This window comes from Mustela erminea, chromosome 10, assembly GCF_009829155.1.
Source record: "Mustela erminea isolate mMusErm1 chromosome 10, mMusErm1.Pri, whole genome shotgun sequence".
In the NCBI taxonomy this organism is placed as follows: domain Eukaryota; kingdom Metazoa; phylum Chordata; class Mammalia; order Carnivora; family Mustelidae; genus Mustela; species Mustela erminea.
The window spans coordinates 40,085,197-40,109,214 of NC_045623.1; the positions used below are offsets into that span (position 1 = coordinate 40,085,197).

At 35.2% G+C, this 24,018-nt stretch overlaps 1 protein-coding gene across 1 annotated transcript in view; it reads left to right on the forward strand.

Moving 5' to 3' along the window:
- LOC116568192 (GTPase NRas-like) overlaps positions 1-20,442 on the forward strand; it is a 46,226-nt gene extending 25,784 nt beyond the window's left edge. Inside the window, 2 exon segments of the mRNA XM_032303724.1 lie at positions 3,558-3,681; positions 19,843-20,442. Coding sequence (XP_032159615.1) covers positions 3,558-3,681; positions 19,843-20,442 — 724 coding nt within the window.
- Positions 20,443-24,018: the final 3,576 nt, after the last annotated feature.

A 24,018-nucleotide genomic window follows, 5' to 3' on the forward strand; every position in this document is an offset into this window, starting at 1 on the left:
AAACACAGGTGTAATGCAAAATCAAAAGCACTCCAGGCAGAAGATTACTCTAATCACAAGATTACTACATTTCTTTGATTTCTGCCCATGTGAGAACTCCTGCAGTGGTGAAGGTCTTGATAATATGAATGCCCACATAGCTAATTCACAGAACCTTGGTGTGGAACTCCCTAATTCAAGAACCCCAAGGAAATACTGGCTTCCCTGGTGAAAAAGCCATAAAATGACTGTTTATTTAAATGAGTTAATCTCCACCTCTTTAAAAGTATCTATGGGATTCTCATTGTGAAGCCTGTGCTTTCTTCAAGGTATTGGCTCTTTCACAAAACAAAAATCCACTCGTTTTGAGTAGGTGCCTAATAGTTCCAGAGCATTACACTTTTAATTACCTTTATTTAAATAACAAGCAATTTTATTAAATAGTTAAAGGCACAGCTTCTCAAATGCTTTCCCATTTCTAAACCTTTTCTTATTCCAATGAATTGGCTTGAGACATGTAACTTGGATGAAAATATTTCAGTCTGTAAACTCCTTACTAATGGTTAACACACTGCCCATTTGATGCCTCGCCTGACACTCAGATAAGACATTATCTGACTTCATTACCACTACACTCACCTATTTTATCAGATAAGTTGAGCTTCAGTAATTCAGACAATGATTAGATGAAGAACAAAACAGCCCCCAGCAATTAAGAAGCATATTTAAAAGCACTTTAGACCAAATGTACCTCTTGCAGGACCTTTTTTTTCTTCATTCTCTTTAGAGCATTTTCAAGACTCGGACTATAATTGAAAGAAAATTTAATCCTGCATTAACCATATAATCATTTTGCAAACTAGGTTCTGGAACTCCTCTTTATTAAAGTGGGTTAGTCCAGAATTTGTGGATTAATGATTTCAGACCCTATTTAAAATCTTGTAGACTTAGCATACTGCACAAAGTCTCTATTTTCCTTATGGTTAAATCACCGGAATACTAATTCTCGGCATTTAGCAGCTTCCTTTTAAAAGCACAAAGTGTTACAAGAACTCTAGCAAAAGAGAGTGAAAACTGTATTGCAAAGCGAAGGAACTATATTCCTGTTTCCTATTCAGCCATCAGATAATACAGAAACAAACCCATAGCTATTAGGCAGGCTTCTTGACCATGAGGTAAATCAAGCAAGCTCTCCTAAAGCTGCAAGGATACGGGTGCAAGGAATTAGGTGCTGTATTTAAGATAGTGTTTATTTGAGTAATAATGCCAACATAGTATTTTATTCTTAATTAAAAGAATTGTTCTATATTTTGTTGTATAAAAATGAGTAAAAAATAATAGTAGCAGTAACATATTTGCATAGTTATTTGCATTTTTAAAAAGCTCCTTTGCATGCTTTCTCTCATTAAAAATTTCTAATAAATTTCCAAAGTGTTATGTCAGTAGATGTTTTGCATATATACAGTGATAAATATCCAAGGAAAATTGCTGTCTTAAAGAAAAGAAAAAAAAATACATTGGTTCACGAAACATACTAAAAAAAGAAATTGGCTTCAAGCATTTGAATTCAGGGACTGGAGATGAAGTGTTACCAATGCCCCTTCCTGCCAACTCTTTTCCTCTCAAGGATCTCTTCCTTCTCAAAAGGGATCACTCCAAACAGGGGCAAGATGGCCACTGGCAACTGAAATCAAATTTTTCCCCTTGCTCAGGGTCGCAGAAAAAGGGAGTTTTCTTGATGGTTAGATTCAGCAAAAGTCCTAGGATGGCATGAATTGGGTTAGCCTGCTACAAAGGTCTGTTCTTGTGTCAGTGGCTGGTGCCCTCCCTGATTGCTCAACCCATGTGTCTCCTTTGAGAGAATCCCATCAACTTCTCTCAAACCATCTCAACTAAAACAAATAAACAAAGCAAGCAAACAAACAAGCACCTGAACCGATGAATTTACTGTGGGACAGGTGATGACAGGGGTGGGGCAGAAGTTGGAAGGAAGCAGGTGTGGTTCTCCAAGAAAGGGGGTCCAGGGCAGACAGGCTTTTATACCCACTGCTGGTATTCTACGCTTCTCTTTTACAGACGAGAGAGCTGAGAGCAAAAGAGATTAGGTATTTTCACTGTGTTTTCAAACTCCTTAAAATAATTTAAAACTGTGAGTTATCTTACTGAAAGAATACTCAGTTGCTTCATTTTATCAGTGAGAAAAGTAAGGCCTTCACGGAGAGGTAGTTTGAAAGTTATAAAACAAAAACACGAGCTCAGGTTTCTTGATGTCTACTTGTGTGCTCTTCCCATCATTCCAGACTATTACTTATATTTCTCTTTTTTAGAATTAATAACCCACAATTGTATAGGTACTGAGCCCATATTTGCCAATACTCTCTACTTTCAGTGTGCTATAGTTCTGGGCTTTATAAGAGATTATAGAACTTTCCCAAAAGTGTGAGACTGTTTGTCCCTGAGCTGATATTTTGAGTGTGAATATTTTTTTTTCATGATCAGTAATTAAAGGATAAGATCTTTATGTGCTGAATAACATATGATAGCTTTAACTGTTCTTGTGAGATTTTTTATATCTAGAACAGAAGTGAATTATGTCAGAAGAGAAACTGAAGATATTTTTTTTTGCAGCCAAAATCCTCTAATAGCAAGTATCTATTAACACTGTAAGATTTTTCAGGTCTTTCTCCTCTGGGCGGAGCACCAACTCTGCTATCCTGCCATCTACCAGGAATCTGTATCAAGAGGGTGCTTAACAACAAGACTATATCCTCTTGTGGGATTTAGAGCATAGTTCTTGAAAGGAACCTCTTCCTATATTTCAGATCCAAAGATGCTTCTGATCCTAAAACCATTCATTTCTACCTCTCTTCAATCATGAATCATGGCCTTACTCACATGAAAACATCCCGCTGCCTCAGGAACACTTCGGGCTTGCAGAGGGGCTGGGCTGAACCTAATCTGCATTCTCCATTGACAGCTCTACTGATTCAGAAGGAAGCTCCTGGTCATATTTGGAGATATTATTTTGTTGAAGCACTACCCTAAGAATATATCCTTGATAACTAAACCAAGTTCATGACACACTGGAAAAGAAAAGAACAACTTTTAACTTTTAACTTTCTTGTAGCTAGAAGTCCTTGTGGAGAGGATCTGACTTTGTTGGGAAAATTCTCTGGTGTGTCTTTGGGAGCAGATGGGTAAAAGGAGATAAGAGAAGAGACGGAGTGGTATGTGCAGCCATTCATGAAGGGGAGAATTCATTCCTTTTTTGAGATTCCCCAAATCATCTAGAAAATCAGCATTATGGAATGCTCTGTGATGTTATGTGTGTATACGTATGTGTGTGTGTGTATGCATGTATGCACAGTGAGGTGGATGTGCTGTGATGGAAAATAGCATACACAAAATCAAGAGGAAGAATGTAAAGAAAAAATTGTTGAGGATGTAAACTCTTTGAAAACCACAGAAATTCTGAGAAGGCCAGAGGCCCCTCACAGGTGGGTGAGCTGGGATTCTGACCAGGTGTAGCCAGAGAGGATCCTAACCTTCCTACCTCATAATTCTCTGATTCTCTAAAGGGACTCTGTATTTGGCCCACACATCTACAGTCTGAACATCTGCAACCCCCTATCCTATAAGGTCCATGCTCTATTAGAAAGAAACTTTTGTAAAGCTCTTGAAACTGTTGGGCTATCTCTCATGGTAAGTAACAAAACCTGAAACAATGATGTTTAAAGAACAGATCACTTTCATGTAAGAGGAAATCAGATTCATGGGGTTAGTGCTGACTGATTCAGCAGCATAGCAATCTTCCCACTGGCTTCATTCTGACTCTCATTTTTTCAAAGATTTATAATAGATGCCAAAAGAAATAGAGGCTGCATGTTTCCTCATTCACAACCATGGGGGAGAGAAAAACCTTTCAAATTCACTCTGAAAAGAAAGAAAGAACTTTCCCAGGGGCCTTTCATAAAGCGTACTACATGGCTTATTGGCCAGAAATGGTCATGTACCCATTACTAAACCAATTTTCTAGACCTACTCACTTCTAGATCGGGGGTCAATTCCCCCAACTACAGTCAAGCTAGTTAATGGGGATATTAACACAACCACACCATCTCCAATACTGAGTATTATACTAGATAACAGAGAAAACAGTCATACCCATAGCTTTCTGCCCAAGAAATTTCCAAATAACTACAGGACAGGATTTCAACTGCTAAGACAAATAAGGAAACCTAACCACAAACCTGATTATTTTTTCAGTTCCAAATACTCTAAAGAATCCTACTCCTAGTGAATAGGAATGAGAAAGTGATTCTGAAATATTCCTTTAAGAAAAATTCATTTATTTATTTGAGAGGAGAAAGAGAGAGAGAGAGCATGAGATGGCGTAGGGCCAAGGGAGAAGCAGACTCCCTGCTGAGCAGGGAGACTGATGTGGGACTTGATCCTGGGACTCTGGGATCATGACCTGAGTCAAAGGCAGATGCTTCGCTGACTGAGCCACATCAGTGACCCTGAAATATTATTAGAAATACTCTATGCATTAGCAATTTTTTGAGTTTTATAAATATATCTTTTAGTTTCTTTGCACCTTGATAAAACAAAGGGCTTCTCTGAATTGTTCACCTATAAAAATGACAGAGCTTAAACTTGAAACTTTGATATAAACAAGGAAATCAGGAATGTTCTTGTATATACCATCTTTCCTGCAGAAAAATGGTCCACAATGTAAAGGGAAGTCAAGATGAGTATTTTCCCTCTCACACATTTAGACTGCAATGCTTTTATAAAAGACCTCATCAGAAAGGATTATATAAATTTCTCTGAATATTTTCACAGACCAAAGAGGGAGTCTACTCAATGAAAGTGCTGGGTAATGGTTTGATCTCCAACAGAGAACACCTTCTCTGATGACCGTTGGCTGCACCCATGTGTTATGAGTTTGTTTATTTTTTAATTGCTCCACAGTTGTTCCAGAGTGTGAGAAGTCGAGTTCCATTGAGCTGGCACTTCTAGTTTTAATTTATGCATGAGTATGTACATTGTTTTTCTCCTGCAGTTCTCAAAGAATTTTATGGGCCATTACTGAGTGACTAAAATGGGTGCAGATTTTGCAAGCCTCTGCCAGAAGATGTTTATTACTGTCATCATTCTTAGGAAAATCATGTTCCAGCAGGTTCAGGCAGTGTGCAAAACGTGGCACATGTGTGAATTGGCCATTTCACACCGCTCTTACAATATTGTCAGTAATAATAAAACCAAGGGAAAGACCTTGGGGAGGGGGATAAGCTACACATTAATTTGGTCATGAAGCTTTGATATGTGATCTTTGTTAGACCCAGAGATGCAAAGTACAGCTTGTTTTGTAACCTTCTCACCAAGGGCTAAGGCAGTCGCTTTCTTTTAAAGGTTCCCACTTCTGAGGTTCCTATCTCATGAAGCCTACATCTAGAGTATGATATCCTTGGAAGCTTCTGGATGATTCTCTCTCTCCATTTGTTTTGTTAATTTTGAAACACAACTTTCATGTGGCATCTAACACTGTAGTGATAAGAAAAGCAAAATTCATTGAAGATATTTCAAGTTATAGCATATCACTAGCTGCTAAAGCTTGCCACAAATTCTTTCATGTTCACCTGTTCTCCTGGAATCCCTACCTTTTGAGAGACATGTTTTACCTTCTCTTGGGATGACTGTTTTGGGGGGTTGTGGACAGAGCTCATTTGGGAATTTGGGAAAAAATTCAGCTGAATATCTTCAGAAACAATATTTTTGGGATATTATACTATATTGCTCCTATTTCTTCTCACGTTTAATCTTTCAGTGTCATTTCCTTTTTGATTTTTCAGAATGGTTCACATGATAAAGCCATTTTTATATATCTCAGAAACACTTTCCATTTTTATATTCAATTATTTTATATAATGTATTTATTGTAATAATTAAGAATGGGGGATACATGTTTAATATTACCCCACAAAGTTTGAGTCTTATTTCAAAAGGTCTAAATTTAAAACTCTCCTTGAAGTTCATGCCATTCATATAAGCATGAAGCATATACTGTTAACCTCAGTACCATGATTTGGGTTGAGGTTCCTAAGGAGGAACATATAAACAGTACTTCTCCCTTCTCAGTTCTACAAATCAAGGCAGAGTGGGGAAGAGTGGTAGATGGGGCTTAAATATAACCTTTATTATTAGTAAAAGCTAAGTAAAAGAGAAATCCTTAAAATGAAAGTCAAATGGACTTGCTAAGTTTTTAGTTGAGTTAGAGACTTTATCCATGCAGTCAGACATCTTGGACCAAGAGACCCCCTGCCTGCCCTTGGAGGTGCAAGAGGCAGCTTCTTCCAAAAAAACCCAAAACAACAACAACAACAACAACAAAAACCCATCCCCACAAACACACCAAAAAACCCCACAATAGTACGGAATTGATTAAACTCTTCCCAAATTCAGTAAGAAAATCAGTAAAGAGGCAGAAAGAGACCTGCAAGACTTCAGGATAGGTCTTCCTCTTTAAAACCAGTAGTGTTAAACTGATTTTCCTCCCTAGTACTTTCACATAATCTTGGAGGCATGCATCTGAAAACTACAGTCAGTCTTCGTCTTATCTTTATTTATTTGTTTCCCATAGAAGCTATTGTCTTCATTTTCTGTGTGTGTACATTTTTTAAAAATCAGTCAGGTATTGAAGTTAACAAAGGATTTCAAGTACTGTATTTAAGAGAATATATTATATTGAAAACGACTCGTTATTTATCTGAAATTCAATTTTAACTGGGTGTCATGTATTTTTACTTGGTAAAATTGGCAATTCTAATTTCAAGGGATTTTATTTTGGTTGAAAAATATTAGAATTCATCATTTTTTGCTATCCTCATAAATTTCAACATGTTTTATCCTCAAGATTAATTGTTTTCCCCAGCTGCTTAAAAGCCATGATTGTAGGACCTAAAACCATAAACCTCCTAGAAGAAAACATAGGCAGTAAGCTCTTTGACATAGGTCTTAAAATTTTTTTTGGACCAGTCTCCTCAGCCAAAGGCAACAAAAGCTAAAATAAAAAAATGGAATTACCTCAAAACTAAAAAGCTTTTGCACAACAAAGGAAAATATCAACAGAACATAAAGACAGTCTACTGAGTGGGAAAAGATATTTACAAATCATATATCCAAAAAGAGGTTAAATACAAAATATATAAAGAACTCACATTACTTAATATAAAAAAAAAAATCTGACTGAAATTGGGCAAAGAATCTGAATGGACATTTTTCCAAAGAAGACCTCCAGATGGCCAACAGGCACATAACAATATGCTCAGCATCACTAATCATCAGAGAAATGCAAATCAAAACCATAATGAGATGTCACCTCACACCTGTCACACTGGTTATTATCAAAAAGTCAAAGAATAAGAAATGTTGGTGAGGATGTGGAGAAAAGGGAATCCTCAAGCACTGTTAGTGGGAATATAAATTGGTGCAGCCACTAAGGAAAACAGTGTGGAGTTTGCTTAAAAAATTAAAAATAGAACTATCATACAATCTACCAATTCCACTTCTGGCCATTTATCCAAAGAAAACAAAAACACCAGCTCAAAGAGATACATGCACCCCAATGTTCACTGCAGAATTATTTAATATAGTTAAGATATGGAAGCAACTTAAGTACTTATCAATAGATCAATAGATAAGGATGTGGTATACATATACAATGGAATATTACTTACCCATAAGAAAGAATGGAATCTTCCCAGTTTAGACAAAGTAGATGTACCTTGAAATTATAATGCTAAGTGAAAAAAGTCACACAGAGAAAGACAAATACCACATGACTTCACTTATATGTGAACTCTAAAACACAAAACAAATGAATGAAGAAAACAATTCACAGGTCCAGAAAATAAACCATTTGTTACCAGAGCAGGGGAGTTGGGGAGATAGGCAAAATAGGTGAAGGGAATCAATGGGTACAAAATTCCAGTTATAAAACAAATAGGTCATGAAGATATAATGTACAGCATATGGAACACAGTCATTAATATTATAATAACTTTGTATGGTGGAAAAAGGTAACTAGACTTATGGGTATCATTTCATAAGTTATAAAATATCAAATCACTATGAAGTACACTTGAAACTAATAGGATATTGCATATCAATTATACTTCAGTTCTAAAAGGGCCACAGATTTGGAAGTTAGAGGTCATTACTATACCCTAAGCTCTAGGGGTGATTCCTGACAAGTCTAATTCTGTTGAGGTAACCCCATGTCACTTAAGATAGTGCTTGATTCCCATACCTAAAATTTTGCTCCAATCAGCATATAGCATTTCTTGGTTCACCAGGAATTTTTCTGGATGAACTTACGATCAATTTCAGGGGTCAGATTGATTCAAGATTCAAGAATTATGACATAAACACCTAGGAAAGAAGATTTTTAAATTTTTCAGAGAATTACTTATAGTCAGCTTTTTTGTCTTTTTTAAAAAAAGATTTTATTATTATTATCGAGAGACAGAGCAAACACAAGCACAAGCAGGGAGAGGGCCAGAGAAAAAACAGACTTGTCGTTGAGGAGGGAGCCTGATGTGAGACTTGGTCCCAGGACCTCAGGATCATGACCTGAACTGAAGGCAGACACCTAACTGACTGAGCCATCCAAGTGTCCCACTTTCTAAAAGATGTAATATAAAGGTGTGAAGCCTGGAATTGTCAGCCATTTTGACACCTTGGATATATGTATCCCCATGTTGATTGCAGCATTATTACAACAACCAAGACATGGGAGCAACCTAAGTCCATTGATACATATAAAATGTTATTTAGCAATGAAAAGAAGAAAATCTTGCCATTTGTAGCAACATGGATGGACCTTGATGGTATTATGCTAAGAGGAATCAGATAAAGAAAGACAAATACTGTATGCTTTCATTTATATGTGGAATCAAAAGAAAAAAAAACAACCCCCAAAAGCTGAACTCACAGATACAGAGTATAGATAGTTGGTTGCCAGAGGCAGGGAATGGAGGTTGGGTGAAAGTGGCAAAGGAGGTCAAAAGGTATAAACTTTCACTTGTAAGATAAATAAATCATGGGGATATAGTGTACAGCATAGTGACTATAGTTCATAATTATTATGTATTTGAAAATTGCTAAAAGACTTGATCTTAAAATTTCTCATCCAAGAAAAAAATTTTCTCTGTATGGTTATGGGACAGATTTATTGTGGTAATCATTTCATAACACATAAAATATGAAATTACTAAGTTGTACACCTGAAACTAACATAATGTTAGTATCAATTATATCTCAGTAAAAATTTGTAAAAATACAAGTCCTGATCAAGTTTAGGAAACAGCAAAATTACTAATAACAGGGATGAAAGAGTGAACCTCACTACAGATCCTGTAGACATTGGAAAGATAACAAGGGATTATAATTAATAAATATCTCCATAAATCTCCATGCTAACTTTGATGAAACACACAAAGTCATTAACAGATACAAATTTTTAAAATTTGAGACAAAAGGAAATAAAGCCCTGAATCAATACGAACAAATGCATAAAGTCTTTCCCATAAGCAATGGTATAAGACTCAATGGCTTAAGAATTGATTTCAACCAACGATAATTATATGCAATCTCTTCATGAAAATAGAAGGGACAATTCCAATTTATTTTATGGAGCAAGTACATGCTGATACTAAAACCAGACAAAGGCACTACAAGAAAACTGCAGATGAACATTCCTCATGAACACAGACACAAAAATCCTTAACAAAATATTGAATTTGAATTTGGAAATATATAAGATAATAATTTCATTGATGTATGTGTGTGTATGTATGTATGTATGAATGATGTATATATCAGGAATTAAACAGTTGATTTAATATTTTAAAAATAATCAATGCTGGGACACGTGGATGGCTCTTTGTTGAGCATCAGACTCTTGATTTCAGCCCAGGTCATGATCTCATGGGTCATGAGACCCAGCCCTACATTGGGCTCTGGACTTAGTGGGGAGCCTACTTAAAATTCTCTCCTTCTGCCCCTCCCCCAACTTGTGCACTCATGCTCTTTAACTCAAATGAATAAATCAATCTTTAAAAATATATAAATAAATAATCAATGGTATTTGACCATATTAATAGAATGAAGACAAAGTTCAACATTCATTTAAGTTCAAATTTATCAGCACATGAGACTTAGAAAAAACTTTATCCAATTTGGTAAAAGACATGTGTGAAAAACCTGCAGTAAGCATCCCATATAACAGTGAAAATCTGAATGCTTTCCCGAAAGACTGAAAACAAGGCAAGATAACCGTTTTCGTTACTTGTACTCAACATTGTACTGGAGGTTCTATACAGTGTAAGAAGTGAAGAAAAAAGTAATATAAAGATTTGAAAAAAATTAATAAAATTGTCCTCAGATGACATGATTATGTATGTAAGATATTCTAAGGAATCAAGAACAACAAAACTGCTATAAAAAATAGTGAGTTTAACAAAGTCATAGGATATAAAATCAATATTAAAAAATCAAGTGAAGGGGCGCCGGTGTGGTTCAGTGGGTTAAGCCTCTGCCTTCAGCTCAGGTCATGATCTCACGATCCTGGGATGGAGCCTCGCATCAGGCTCTCTGTTCAGCGGACAACCTGCTTCTCCCTCTCTCTCTACCTGCCTCTCTGCTTACTTGTGATTTCTCTCTCTGTCAAATAAATAAATAAAATCTTTAAAAAAAAATTCAAGTGTATTTGTATCCTACAAAAGAACACTTAGAAAATAAAATTTCAAATAAAACATACTATTTGTAATGGCATATAAAAACACAAAATATTTAGGGATAAATTTAACAAAATATGTTCAAAATATATAGTGAATAATTTAAACATTACTAGGACAAGTAAAAGGAACCTAGTTATGGAAGACTCATCATGGTTAAAATGTAAATTCTCCCCAAATTAGTCTATAGATTTCAATACACGCCCAATAAAATCCATCAGTCTTCTTCTTTTCTTAACATTGACAAACCAATTCTAAAATTTGTATGAAAATGCAAAGAACTAATAACAGAACAATTTTCCAAAAGTGGATTATATGCCCGATTTTAATACTTAAAAGCTGCAGTAATCAAGATGTTATAGTATTAATGGTGTAAAGAGAAATGTATATATCAGTGGAACAGAATGGGGAGCGCAGAAATACACAAACATGCTCATAGTCAGTAGATTTTTAAAAACTGTTTGAAAAACTGAAATCGTGAGAAGAAAACATTTTCAACAAATAGATATCTCTATGGGAAAAAAAAATGAACCATAAACCTTACCTCATAACATATATGCAAATTAACTCAAAGCTTAAAATATTACACTTTAAAATTTCCAGAAGATAATATGGAAGAAAAATCATTATAATTTTATTTAAGCAAATGTTTCCAAGTGGAATGCAAAAAAAAAAAAAATTAGGTAGATGATAGACAGGCTATCAAAAAAATGAAAAGGTGACTCACAAACTAGATGAACATATTCACGTTGCATATCTAACAAAGGACTTCTATCCAAAATATAAAAATAATTCTTCCAAATCAAGAAGAAAATTAGAATCTCAAGTTTTTTTTTTAAAAAATGGGCAAAAGATTCGGATCGATATTTCACCAAAGAAGATACATGAATGACTAACAAACGAAAGAAAAGATGCTCAATGCTTCTTACCCTCAGGGAAATGAAAAGTAAAACCATGAGATATTGCAATAGCAACTAGAATGTCTAAAATTTAAAATGTTGGAACTATAGGTGTTGACTAGGATACAGAGCAACTAGAAGTTCCATATACTACTAATTAGGAGTATAAAATTGAATAAACATTTTGGCAATTTGACAGTTTCTTACCAAAAAAACTAAGCAATTCTACTTCTAAGTATTTACCTAAGAGGTATGAAATGCCTTGCACATGAATGCTCAAAGATTTTATTCTCAATAGACAAAAACGTGTAAACAATGCAAGCGATTGGATAAGCACAGTATACTTGTATCACGGAATATTTTTCTGCAATTAAAAATGGATAGTACGATGATACCACAGCTACATGAATGAAAGAACTAAAGAAATTGTGTGCTGTATTATTTCATATACACAACATTCTAGATCAGGCAAAATTAGTCTATAAGGACATAAAGCATACCAGTGATGTGTGGAGTAATCAGTAGGAAAACTAACCGTAAAGGAGCACAAAGAAAGGTTTGAGTAATAAAAATGTTCTGTATCTTGATTGTGGTGATGATTACACTGATGCAGTTAAAGCTTATTTAACTGTTATTCGAAGTAAACTATACAAAAATTATAACAAAAAAAAAGTAAAGAAGAAACATGATTAAAAAGGCCTGTATCATTCAAAACCATACAAAAAGAAAAAAAGCAGTATGATTTGGGATTAGTCCCTTTTTCTCTATACGTCTTCATTTTTTCTGTGTTAATGAAGAAGAGTTAAACTAGAAAGGCTTTAAGTACTGCATTACACATTTCTAAGGAAAATCTTCATTGCTTCTATTTCTTTTTCCTTCAGAGGAGAAAGCTTAATACAGAAGACAGAGGTTTGTCTTGGATCCAGGGAAACCAGGATAAATATTGGGATCCTCATACCTATTAGTTGTCTGAGCAGGAATCAACATCTCATGGTTACAATTTATTCATCTCCAAAGTTAGGATAAAAATCTATATTTGATACACCGATTGTGAAAAAACAAATGATTCAAAAATGTATGAATGTCTTTGACTCTTACTAGCTGCCTTTCACCAGAGAAAATTTCAAGATTCAAAACTAAGAACAAAGTTAAATAGAATTCCTCCAGAAATCAAGTATGTAGCCTTATCAACTGAATCCTCCAAGGAGGACATTTGAGTTTCTATAAGAGATCCTGTCTTCTACTAACTGCCTTTGCAGATGCTCTGAGCATACCACCTGTCATGCTGTTCAGGGTGAGAAGACAAGCATTAAGGAATGGCACAATAGTGGGAATAAGATAGGCCATCCTAGGGGAGCCTTCACTCTGCACTGGTTTCTCACGCTGAGTACCCTTAGACAGCTGAGCCACATGAATCTTTTCTTACTCTCTGACTCAACTGGTAGACTCCCAAGTGAGCTATAAAAGTTATTTAGTGCACTTTCTTGGGTATCTCAAACGTATAGTTAAGTTCAAGAAATTCACATTAAAAAAAAAAAAATCCTACTCTGATTTTGCTTTGGTTCATTTTTTTTTTTATTATTAAAAACAACAAACAAAAATTCCCAGTTACTAGCCCTGAAATCACAGGTAGAATACTTTGGTATATTGAGAGCCTACATTACTCAGCCTTATGGGAAGGAAAATATGACATTTTCTTAAAAATACAATATTTTCTTTATGGACAAAGACAAAGTTTTACCAGATTACAATGGGACAAAGAGTTTAAATGAAATGTCAATGACATACCAAACCAGATGAGAAAAATGTAGATACCTCTAAACTCAACCACCACCTACGGGCATAGAACATTTCACAACCTATGTATCAACCAGCCACTGCCAATGGGGTAGTTTAATCAACTCCTCCAGGGCCAATTTAAAAGGGGTAAACATGAGCGAAGCTTTTATTAATGCTTCCCTTCATCACAAAAGCAATTTCCCACTGTCATTTGAGCTTTTTACGATGGCCCACTACCAGCAGAAGCCATTTCAGTTTACCTCTGACTGTGCACCAAGCAGAAAAGAAAACAAATCAAATAATTAAAACGGTCAAAATATACCATTTGAAAATGGCTCAATCCTTTAAAACATTTATAAAAGTACCCCCCTCTTTTTTTTCTGAACAGAGCAAATTGTGAAAGAGGAACAGAGCAATGGCTTTCTTCTCTTCTCCAAATGTGTCAGGGAATTCTAAATATTTTCTTTTCTAAGAATGTTAAATGATCTTCTAGCATGGTTACTGAACCAGCTGTTGCCTATCTTCATCTTCCTATTTCTAGACAATATCTCTAGTCATAATCTTGTGTGCCAATGCTTTTGAGAATAGAATGCTTTCTGTCTGATTAAAAAATTCATACTGGTCTCTCATGCTGAGAACTGAAGATTATTCCTATTCAGGCATAAGAGGGCTCTGGCAGAAATAGGGTTAATTTTCTTTCCCCTGAGCCAGTAGCTCCCACACCTGTCAACCATCAAGGTCAGGCTTGCCAGGAACCTGGGAGTGAATGGGCATGGGCGCAGCTGTAGCAAATTAGTGTATCCTGAGGAGGTCCAGCATAAAAGATGTGAACTCTTGCATATGTCTCTATGGGGTTTTGACTGATCCAAAAACTATGTTGCTATGGGGAATCAAGAGTGGTAGGAGCCTCAGAGACTTTACCACAGTCTTCCCCTAATAATACATGATATGTAAAACAGTATGTGTGCCTTTGTTGGTGTGGTGTGTGTGCGCGTGTGTGTGTATGTATGTGTGTGTCTATGTGTTTTTATAAGGTTGTGATTATAGCAAGTAGCAACACTTATTACAATTTTTTAAACCATAAGAAATTATTTAGAAAAAGATATAATAATGATTAAAATGGTCTTTTGGCTATCTCCATCACTAGGTATGGAAACCACATAATTATTGATGAAACAATATTTAATGATTTTCATCAATGCTCTTTCTCAAAAGTACATAGGTATCACAATGCAGCAATCATATGTGCAGATGTTTTAAAGAATGTGACTAAAAAGGAATAATTTGGGAAAAGAAAGGCACTTGGCCCAACTGTAACATATCTTAGTGTCTGTAGATGCCAATTTCCTTGTTATTTGGAAGTCTAAATTCTGACTTTGTTTGTTGTCTTATTTTTCAATGTGAAAATATCCAAAGAGTTATGTCATAATCGAGTCTCTTGTATTCTTCCGTGGTTATAAGATGTTCTAGGACTTTGAGCCCTGCCCATTTTTGGGTTTGTGTATAACACAAAAAGAGTAGAATTGTAGGAAAGATAGAAAGGTTATATGGTGAGAAAAATATAAAGCGTAAAGGGAACATAGAGAGATGCTTAAATAGTACTTTACATTCCTGCACTGATTCAATTTCTCTAGTGGAATGTGAAGTCAATATTTCAAGCAATAATAGAATGAAAACATTACAGAATGCTGTGTGTTCTCTTTGCACTTAGCAGGAACTACAAGAAAAGTGGGGGCAGAAGGATACATCTTAGTGATTCCACAAAGCTGCTGCATATTCTCAATAGAGGAGCAAAAAAATCAAATACATCTAATTGCTTGTAAAAGTTAGGCCCATTGACTACAGTTTAATTACAGTCTACTGCCAAATCCTACATTAGCATAAAAAGTACAACCCTAAAGAATAAAATAAAATGACATTTTGGCTGAGCAAAAGTTCCAGAGTCCTACAGGGTCATGATTTAAGGCTTCACACCCTATAAGGATCATTAATAGCAAAGACACAATGAAATAGATTTTGAAAAAAGATGGTCTCCCAGGGCTCTCTATTTAGATGTGAAGTGTTTGAGGAGGAAGAGGGCAATTGATGCAATAAGCATCACATTTAGCCCAGCACAGCCACTCAAACAGAGTAAACAAAAACAACAGCAAAAACCCAAACCAAAAACTATCTAAACTATTATTCAACAATTTAGGAAATTTGCAGAGATAACTGATTTAGAGACTTCTCAATTTATCAAAATATGTCAAGCATCTTAAGAAAAGGAGTTGCTTTAATCAAAGTGCCTATTTTTTTTTTAAGATTTTATTTACTTATTTGTCGGAGAGAGAAAGAGAGAGAGAGAGCACGGACAAGCAGGCATAGAGGCAGGCAGAGTGGCAGAGAAAGAAGCAAGCTCCCTGTCGAGCAAGGAGCCGGATGCGGGACTTGATCCCAAGATCCTGGGATCATGACCCAAGCCAAAGGCAGCGGCTTAACAGACCCAGGTGTCCTCACAGGGTCCAATGTCCCCACAGTGTCCAATAGCTACAGTGGCTATTACCAACCTATTTGGTAAGGACCTAAAGAGTGTGCAAAGTCCTGCTGAGCAGATCTCACTCTCCAATGGAAAAGAGAGGCAGGGTCCTAACTGACTCTGCAACACCAAACTGACAAGCAGAATACAAAGTTCATGCCCTTACTTTCTTCCCTTTCTATTGAAACTGATTCATGATTGCCACCACCCAACTCTACCTTTGACTTTTCTTGAAGGATGGACGAAGTACTTAAAAAGGATGAGGTAACTTGTTTCTTCCCCAAGACTGCCAACACATGCTCACTGCAGCATTTTGTGGTATGTGTGTCTTCAGTCACCTCAGGATTTTCACCTGAGGAGCAACTTATTTCCTATGTGCTTGTGGAAAGGCCCTGAGGATTTTATTATTATTACTATTATTATTATTATTATTATTACCAGTTGAGTTCCATATAAACTATTGAAATAAGTATGCTCCACTTAATACTATTTCTTTCCCTTTATGGAATACCCCAATTTAGTAGTATAAACCCATAACTGAATAAAGGAAATGAATCTCCATCTTGGAATTTTGATCTCAAAAATAATTTAATTCAATAAACTGTTCAAAGGTAAGAATTTATTTGATTGATTAATAATGGTCTTTAGCCAGTGGTAACCAAAGGATATCTGTAATAATCTCCTACAGAACAAAACAAATGTTGACAATATCAACAATTTAATTATCTAATGATGACCAGTGCTGCCACATAAGGTAAGTGTAGGTGTGGTCATTCTTTCTAGTAGTTATCACAGTTGTGATATTATCCCTTCTGGTGGAGGACTAGAGTCAGCAGTCATGAATGAGGCCCTCATTTATCTGCTCAGTGCTGATATTAGTTTTAGGTAAGAGAAACTAGGAATTACTCGTGTACACCAGGTGATTAAAATCCATTCAGGCTAACTTATATATGCAAAAAAAAGTAACATTGTTTTTTTTTTACCTATAACTATTTGTATATTTTTCTCAAGCTTATATTCTTTTTAATGGTAGCAGAAGGAGCTAAGATGAATGGGATGTGATTTGATATTTTATTCTATTTTTTTTAAAGATTTTATTTGTTTCTTTTAGAGAGAGAGAGAGCAAATGGGCAGGGAGGGGCTCAGGGAGAGAAAGAGGGAGAGAGAATCTCAAGCAGACTCCCTGCTGAGCATGGAGCCCAACTTGGGGCTTGATCCCAGGACCCTGAGATCATGACCTGAGCTAAAAATCAAGAGTCAGATGCTCAATTGATTGAGTAACCCAACTGCTCCTTGATGGGCTTTGAAAACATCATTTAATGATTATCTTTTCTATTTTAAAATTGTCTTTCTGGTGTTATCTCTACCAAGATGGTATCTGGACATACCATGGGGCAACAAAAAAAAGGAAAAAAATCCCTCAAATTGGGGAGCAGCCTTCTCTAGGATGTCTCTTGTCCCACTGGCTGCTGTTCATCTTTCTGTTATCCATTCTTGATATTGTGGTGATGAAAGTCATTCTTACATCTCATTTTTTTCCTCTGCACAGTCAGGGCCTAGAGGTCACTTTGCTTCTACAGATTCCACTACTCTGATGTGGCCATACCCTAGACTTTTCTACCACTGATGCTCTGCTGAATCTCAGCCATATGTTCCTTTTGAGCCCTTCCTTAAGAAATACTCTCCCTAACTAATCAGTGACTTCCTGTTCTCAAGTAAGGACACAGTAGCTTTGATACATTTCACTCTTTATGCCCAAAATGCATACAGGTAAGGGTGAGAGTATGGTAGAGTGTAGTCTGTGGACATTTGGCTGTTACCACTCAGCTCTGTGTGTCCCTCTTGGTATGAGACATTCAGCGAAATGGCCTCCTCCTTAGCTCCAAAAAATTGTGGGGCTCCTTTATTTTCAGCATTGCTCACATATACATATATCCTCTGAGGTTCTTCTATCACTACCCAATCTTCATCTCGAGGTTTATCTTCAGGTGAACTAGATTGGGGGTGGAACAGAAAACTAGAGACACAGCATCTGATCTTGTGCTCTTTTCTCCTTCTTTCTCATCCTATCCACTCTGTAGACTCAGATGTGTCCTCTCTATAATATCCCAAGATTCTTTCTATATAGTAAAATAAAAATCCAGGTCTCTAATTTTTTTAATGTAAGAAATATTGGAATATATAAATTCTTTTGTCTTTCTTCTAAGCCTAGATTACAAAACTACTGTTTTATTGGGATACCAAATCTCCCATTCACCATATACTTGACATCTTTGTTCCAGGTTTCATGACTCTTCCCTGGATCATGGAAATGCTTTAATACCTGGGTAGTTAAGTAAGCTATAATTTAAAAGAAATACAAAATATATGATCTTATCTTTTAAGAATATTACACTCATTTTCTAGCTCAAAAATAATGTAAAATGAAATATAAAGATTCTGGCATATTTTACAAACCGAAGGAAAACCTTCATCTTAGCCTAGAATTGTCTGGTGCCAGGGTTCAAAACACCATGAGAAACCTCATCTATATTTTCTACCTTACCCTCCATGTTTTTTTATGGCTTCTATATTTTCATCTGTTTTACCAGTTTTTTTTTTTTTTTTTTCTGGTCCAGCGTTCTCTATATCCTTGTCTAAAAAATGGAAAACACTATTAAGCTTTCCAGTTTTTATATTTATTTTTCAAGAATCCAGTTTTAATGGGTCTTGGAACACCATTGCCTATTTCTCTTTCCAATTAACCAGAAAACTTTCATTTCTCTAATTTGGATCATCACCCTATCTTTCACTTATCTTTTGGTCAAGGGAACAAAATGGTATAGCATAAGTATAGAATCATTCTCCATATGCATCATGGGAGTGAGATTTCTTTTCCATGCCTATCTATCTATAGATAGATAGATAGATAGATAGATAGATATAGAGATATTCTTCCTAGTATTTCTATTGATTTATTATTTATATTTACTTATGAAATAAGCATAACACTTTCTTGTTCAGCTCTAGAGTATACATGGTGAATTATTATCTGAGTAAAACTTCTTTTTTTTAATTTGAGGGCTTAAACCCTTTTATACTCACCCTCCTTCTGAGCTTTCCCAGGTAATGTCTCAAGATATTTTAACAAATTACCTGTAATTAAAAAAAAAAAAGAAAATCTCTTGGTATTATTAATCTATTCCAGGGTAAAGGTCATAGTTTTCAGGATTTACTTTTTATTCCTGCTTCCCAGGACTTTGAAATTTTTCAAAATCAGTGACCTATCTAGGACATTTTTCCAAATGCATGCTGTTTTAACTAATAAATCTACCTTGCATTTTGCGATCTTATATATTAAGCTATATCTTGACTAATAATATTTATTATGAAAATGAATTTCTGCTTTAGCTTGCTGACATGATGAATGATATTGGGCTCCTAATATCAAGCCATCTTTGCATTCCAGTTATAAGCCTTGTATGCGCTATGTTTGTTTTTAAAATACTGATAGATTCTAATTTGTAATTAGAATCTAATTTCATTTTGGATTATTCACTAATATTCAAAAATGACCTTGAGGGCTTTTGGTATTGCTTTTATAAATACTATCTAACTTTGAAAGATGTTGATAGCAATGTTCTGCTGATTTCAAAAAGATATTGCAAGCATTATAGTCTTAGTTCTTTGCAATAACTTAGAGTTTAGATTTAAAAAAAAGCTTAAATAGGATTAGCAATACTGATTGGTTTAAGTGTTAAAATAATTTGGACTTAATTCCTAGTGAAGGCTGTTCATGGCAGTTCTGGGGTCTCAGCATTTTCCCAGTTGTGGTCCAAAATCCATCTGAAGTGGAGGCAACAAATTTCAAAGTTCTTGCTGGTGTGAATAGAAACTGGTGGTGGTTGGAGCAGGTGATGTTGGGGAAGCTGCACTGACAATCCAGCTCATCCAGAACCACTTTGTAGATGAATATGATCCCACCAGAGAGGATTTTTAGTGAACACAGGTGGTTATAGATGGTGAAACCTGTCTGTTGGATATACTGTATACAACTGGTCAAGATGAGTACAGTGCCATGACAGACCAATACAAGAGGACAGGTAAAGACTTCCTCTGTGTATTTTCCATCAATAATAAATCATTTGCAGTAATTAATCTCTACAGGGAACAGATTAAGCAATTAAAAGACTCAGAGGGTGTACCTATGGTGTTAGGAGGAAACAAGTGTGATTTGTCAACAAGGATAGTTGAAAGAAAACAAGCTCATGAACTGGCCAAGAGTTATGGGATTCCACTCACTGAAAACTCAACCAAGACTAGAAGGTTGTTGAAGATGCCTTTTTGTACACTGGTGAGAGAAATATGTAAGTATCAAATGAAGAAACTCAATAGAAATAATGATGGGACTCAAGGTTGTACGGGGTTACTATGCATGGTGATACAACAAATGCTTTTAAAGTTACGGCTGCAAAAAAGAGCCACTGTCTAGCTGCACCAAGACCCTGGTCTTGAATTCCCTGGAGGAAAAGCATTCCTGTTGCAATCTTCAGTCTCACAAAGAAGCTCCTGCTACTTCTCCAACTTCCAGTATATCAGTACAATATTCTCTATTTGAGAAGTTCCCTGAATAACTACCTCCTCACTTGGGAGGAATGAACACTATTTTCCACCCTGGGTTCTCCCTCAATACATACAAATAAACTTCTGCCATCCCAAGTTTTTCATCTGAAAAGTAATTCATGTTCTGAAACAGAAAACACAACATGAAATTCTGTAGGAAAAAAATGTCTTGAGCTCTAACTGCTGTTGCCTTTTTTTTCTTGTTTAATGTTGAACATGGAACGATGTTGGGTTTTGAAGAAATGTCACCAATTACTGTTTTGCTAAGAATATAGTTAAGTTGCCATTTGGTTTATTTATTGGCAGTGTTATTGGCTATGTTCTATAAATTGGCATCTGCTTTGCATTCATAAATAATAATAACAATAATAATTTGGACTTAAATCTTGACCTTCTTTACCTTCATTTTGGGGACATTTCCTTTGTCCACTTTCCCAATTTCTTCTACAGTGACATTTGTTTCTTTATTTAGGTTTTGATAGTTTCTTACTTTTTGACAATCAATTTTTTGCTAGAAAATTACATATTTCATTTAGGTTGTCATATTCACTTCTATAGAATTGAATAAATATACTCATTTAAAAATATCTTCTATGTTTTTCACTTTTGAATTTGGTAAAAATCATAATAAAGAAAACTTGAATAATATTACTTATTCATTTAAGGGAAGAGATATTATGGACATTATAAGCAAATGCATTTCAAGAGTTGATGAAAGCATAATCTGTCATAGGATAAACAATTTGGTCCAATGAAGTAACATGGATTTATTATCGAAGTTCAGTTTTTTTTTACTTACTTGTTGCTGAGTCTCATGTAATTTAACTTCTCTGAGTCCCACATTTTAAAAATCCTTAGGAAAGAATGCCTGCCTTAAAATATCTTGTCAGGATCATTGAAATAATCAATATAATTAGAGCAATAATAGTAGAGTTATACTCTCACAGAGTTAATGCTCAGTAAGTTTTATTTTCACTTAAGATAGAGTTTGGCACTAGATAGAGTTTATTTTAGAAATCTAAGGATGAGTCAATGTTTTGCGTGTAAATAAAATTAAATAACAAAAATTAAGTAATCACCAGATGGATAACATCAATACCAATACCTCATCTTAACAACAACAAAAAAATTGTATAAATGATACAGAGAACAATACTGAATTTATTTTCCACAATATGTTTCTAAAAGACTAGTGATATAAAAATAAGTCACATATTTTAAATCATTAAATTCTAATTAGATAAGATATTAATTGGGTTAAATATTAATTATATCAACTAAGTGAAATAAGTTAGATTAAATTAATTAATTAAAACAAATCCTTAACTGATTAAATACATTTTTTTCTTCCACAATAATCTGTGTAAAGTGCAACATCCTATTCTCGGAAGCTGGATCCTGAGTTAAATCAGAACCTCAGATTCCTAGCTCCATGCAAGGAGACTCTTTCTAACTGTTATTTCCAATGGAAGGAAAAACCAAAAGTTCTACTGATCTACATATCTATTTTCGTGTCAGTCTCATACTGTTTTCGTAACTGTAGCTTTGTGGTGTATTTTGATATCTGGGATTGTGATACCTTCAACTTTGTTCTTTTTTTCTTAAGGTTGTTATAGTAATCAAAACAGTATGATACTGGAAGAAAAATAAACATATAGGAAGGATAGACAGCCTAGAAATAAACGCATACCTATATGGTCAATTAAGTTACAACAAAGTAGGCAAGAATATAATGAGGGGAAAAGACAATCTTTTCAGTAAATGATGTTGGAAAAACTGGACAGCTATATACAAAAGAATGATAGCTGGAGCACTTTCTTACACCATACACAAAAATAAATTCAAAATGGATGAAAGACTTAAATGTGAAATCATAAAACTCCTAAAAGAAAATATAGGTAGTAATCTCTTGGACATAGCCCTCAGCAAGATATTTATGGAAGTTTCTTCATAATAGAAAGAAAATGGGAAGCAAAAATTAACTATTGGGAGGCTCAGTCATGACCCCAGAGTCCTGGGATCAAGCCTGCAAGATGCTCCCTGCTTAGTGGGGGGCCTGCTTCTCCCTCTCCCTCTGCCTCTCCCTCTGTTCATACTCTCTCTCCCCAACTCTCTCCATCTGTCAATATGTAAACAAGGAAAAATAAATAAATAAATAATTTTTCAAAGAAATGAAACCATCAACAAAACAAAAAGGCAAACTAGTGAATGAGAGAAGTTATTCGCAAAAGATATATCCAATAAAGGGTTAAATCCAAAATATTTAAAGAACTAATACAACTCAACATCAAAAGAAGATGAAGAAGAACAACAACAAGAACAACAGCAATAACAACCTGATTAAATATTGGACAGAAGACAGGAATAGATATTTTTCTAAAGAAGACATAGAGATAGCCAATAGACACACTAGGTATCAGGGAAATGCAAAGCAAAACCACAGTGAGATACCACTTACAACAGTCAGAATGGCTATTACCAAAAAAATAAGAAATAACAAGTCTTAATGAGGATGCAGAGAGAAAGGAATCTTTATGCACTGTTGATAGGAATTTAAATTGGTTCAATCATTGTGGAAATAGTACAGAGGTCCTCAAAAATTTTAAAATAGAAAAACTGGGTATTTACCCTAAAGATACAGATGTAGTGAAAAGAAAGGCCATCTGTACCCCAATGTTTATAGCAGCAATGGCCACGGTCGCCAAACTGTGGAAAGAACCAAGATGCCCTTCAACGGAAGAATGGATAAGAAAGATGTGGTCCGTATACACTATGGAGTATTATGCCTCCATCAGAAAGGATGAATACCCAACTTTTGTAGCAACATGGATGGGACTGGAAGAGATTATGCTGAGTGAAATAAGTCAAGCAGAGAGAGTCAATTATCATATGGTTTCACTTATTTGTGGAGCATAACAAATAGCATGGAGGACAAGGGGAGTTAGAGAGGAAAATGGAGTTGGGAGAAATTGGAAGGGGAGGTGAACCATGAGAAACTATGGACTCTGAAAAACAATCTGAGGGTTTTGAAGGGGCGGGGGGTGGGAGGTTGGGGGAACCAGCTGGTGGGTATTAGAGAGGGCACGGATTGCGTGGAGCACTGCGTGTGGTACAAAAACTGTTATGCTGAAAATAAATAAATATATATATATATAGAAATACTATATGATCTAGCAATTCTCTCGCTGGATATTTACCAAAAGAAAACAAAAACACTAATTTGAAAAGATAATACACCTCTATGTTTATTGTAACATTATTTACAGTAGTCAAATTATGGATGCGACTCATGTCCATTGATAGATGAATGAATAAAGAAGAGGTGAGCTATACATATAATATATACATATTTATATATATTTATATTTATATATATTACTGAACCATAAAAAAAGAATGAAATCTTGCCATTTGCAACAACATGGATAGACCTAGAAGGTATTAT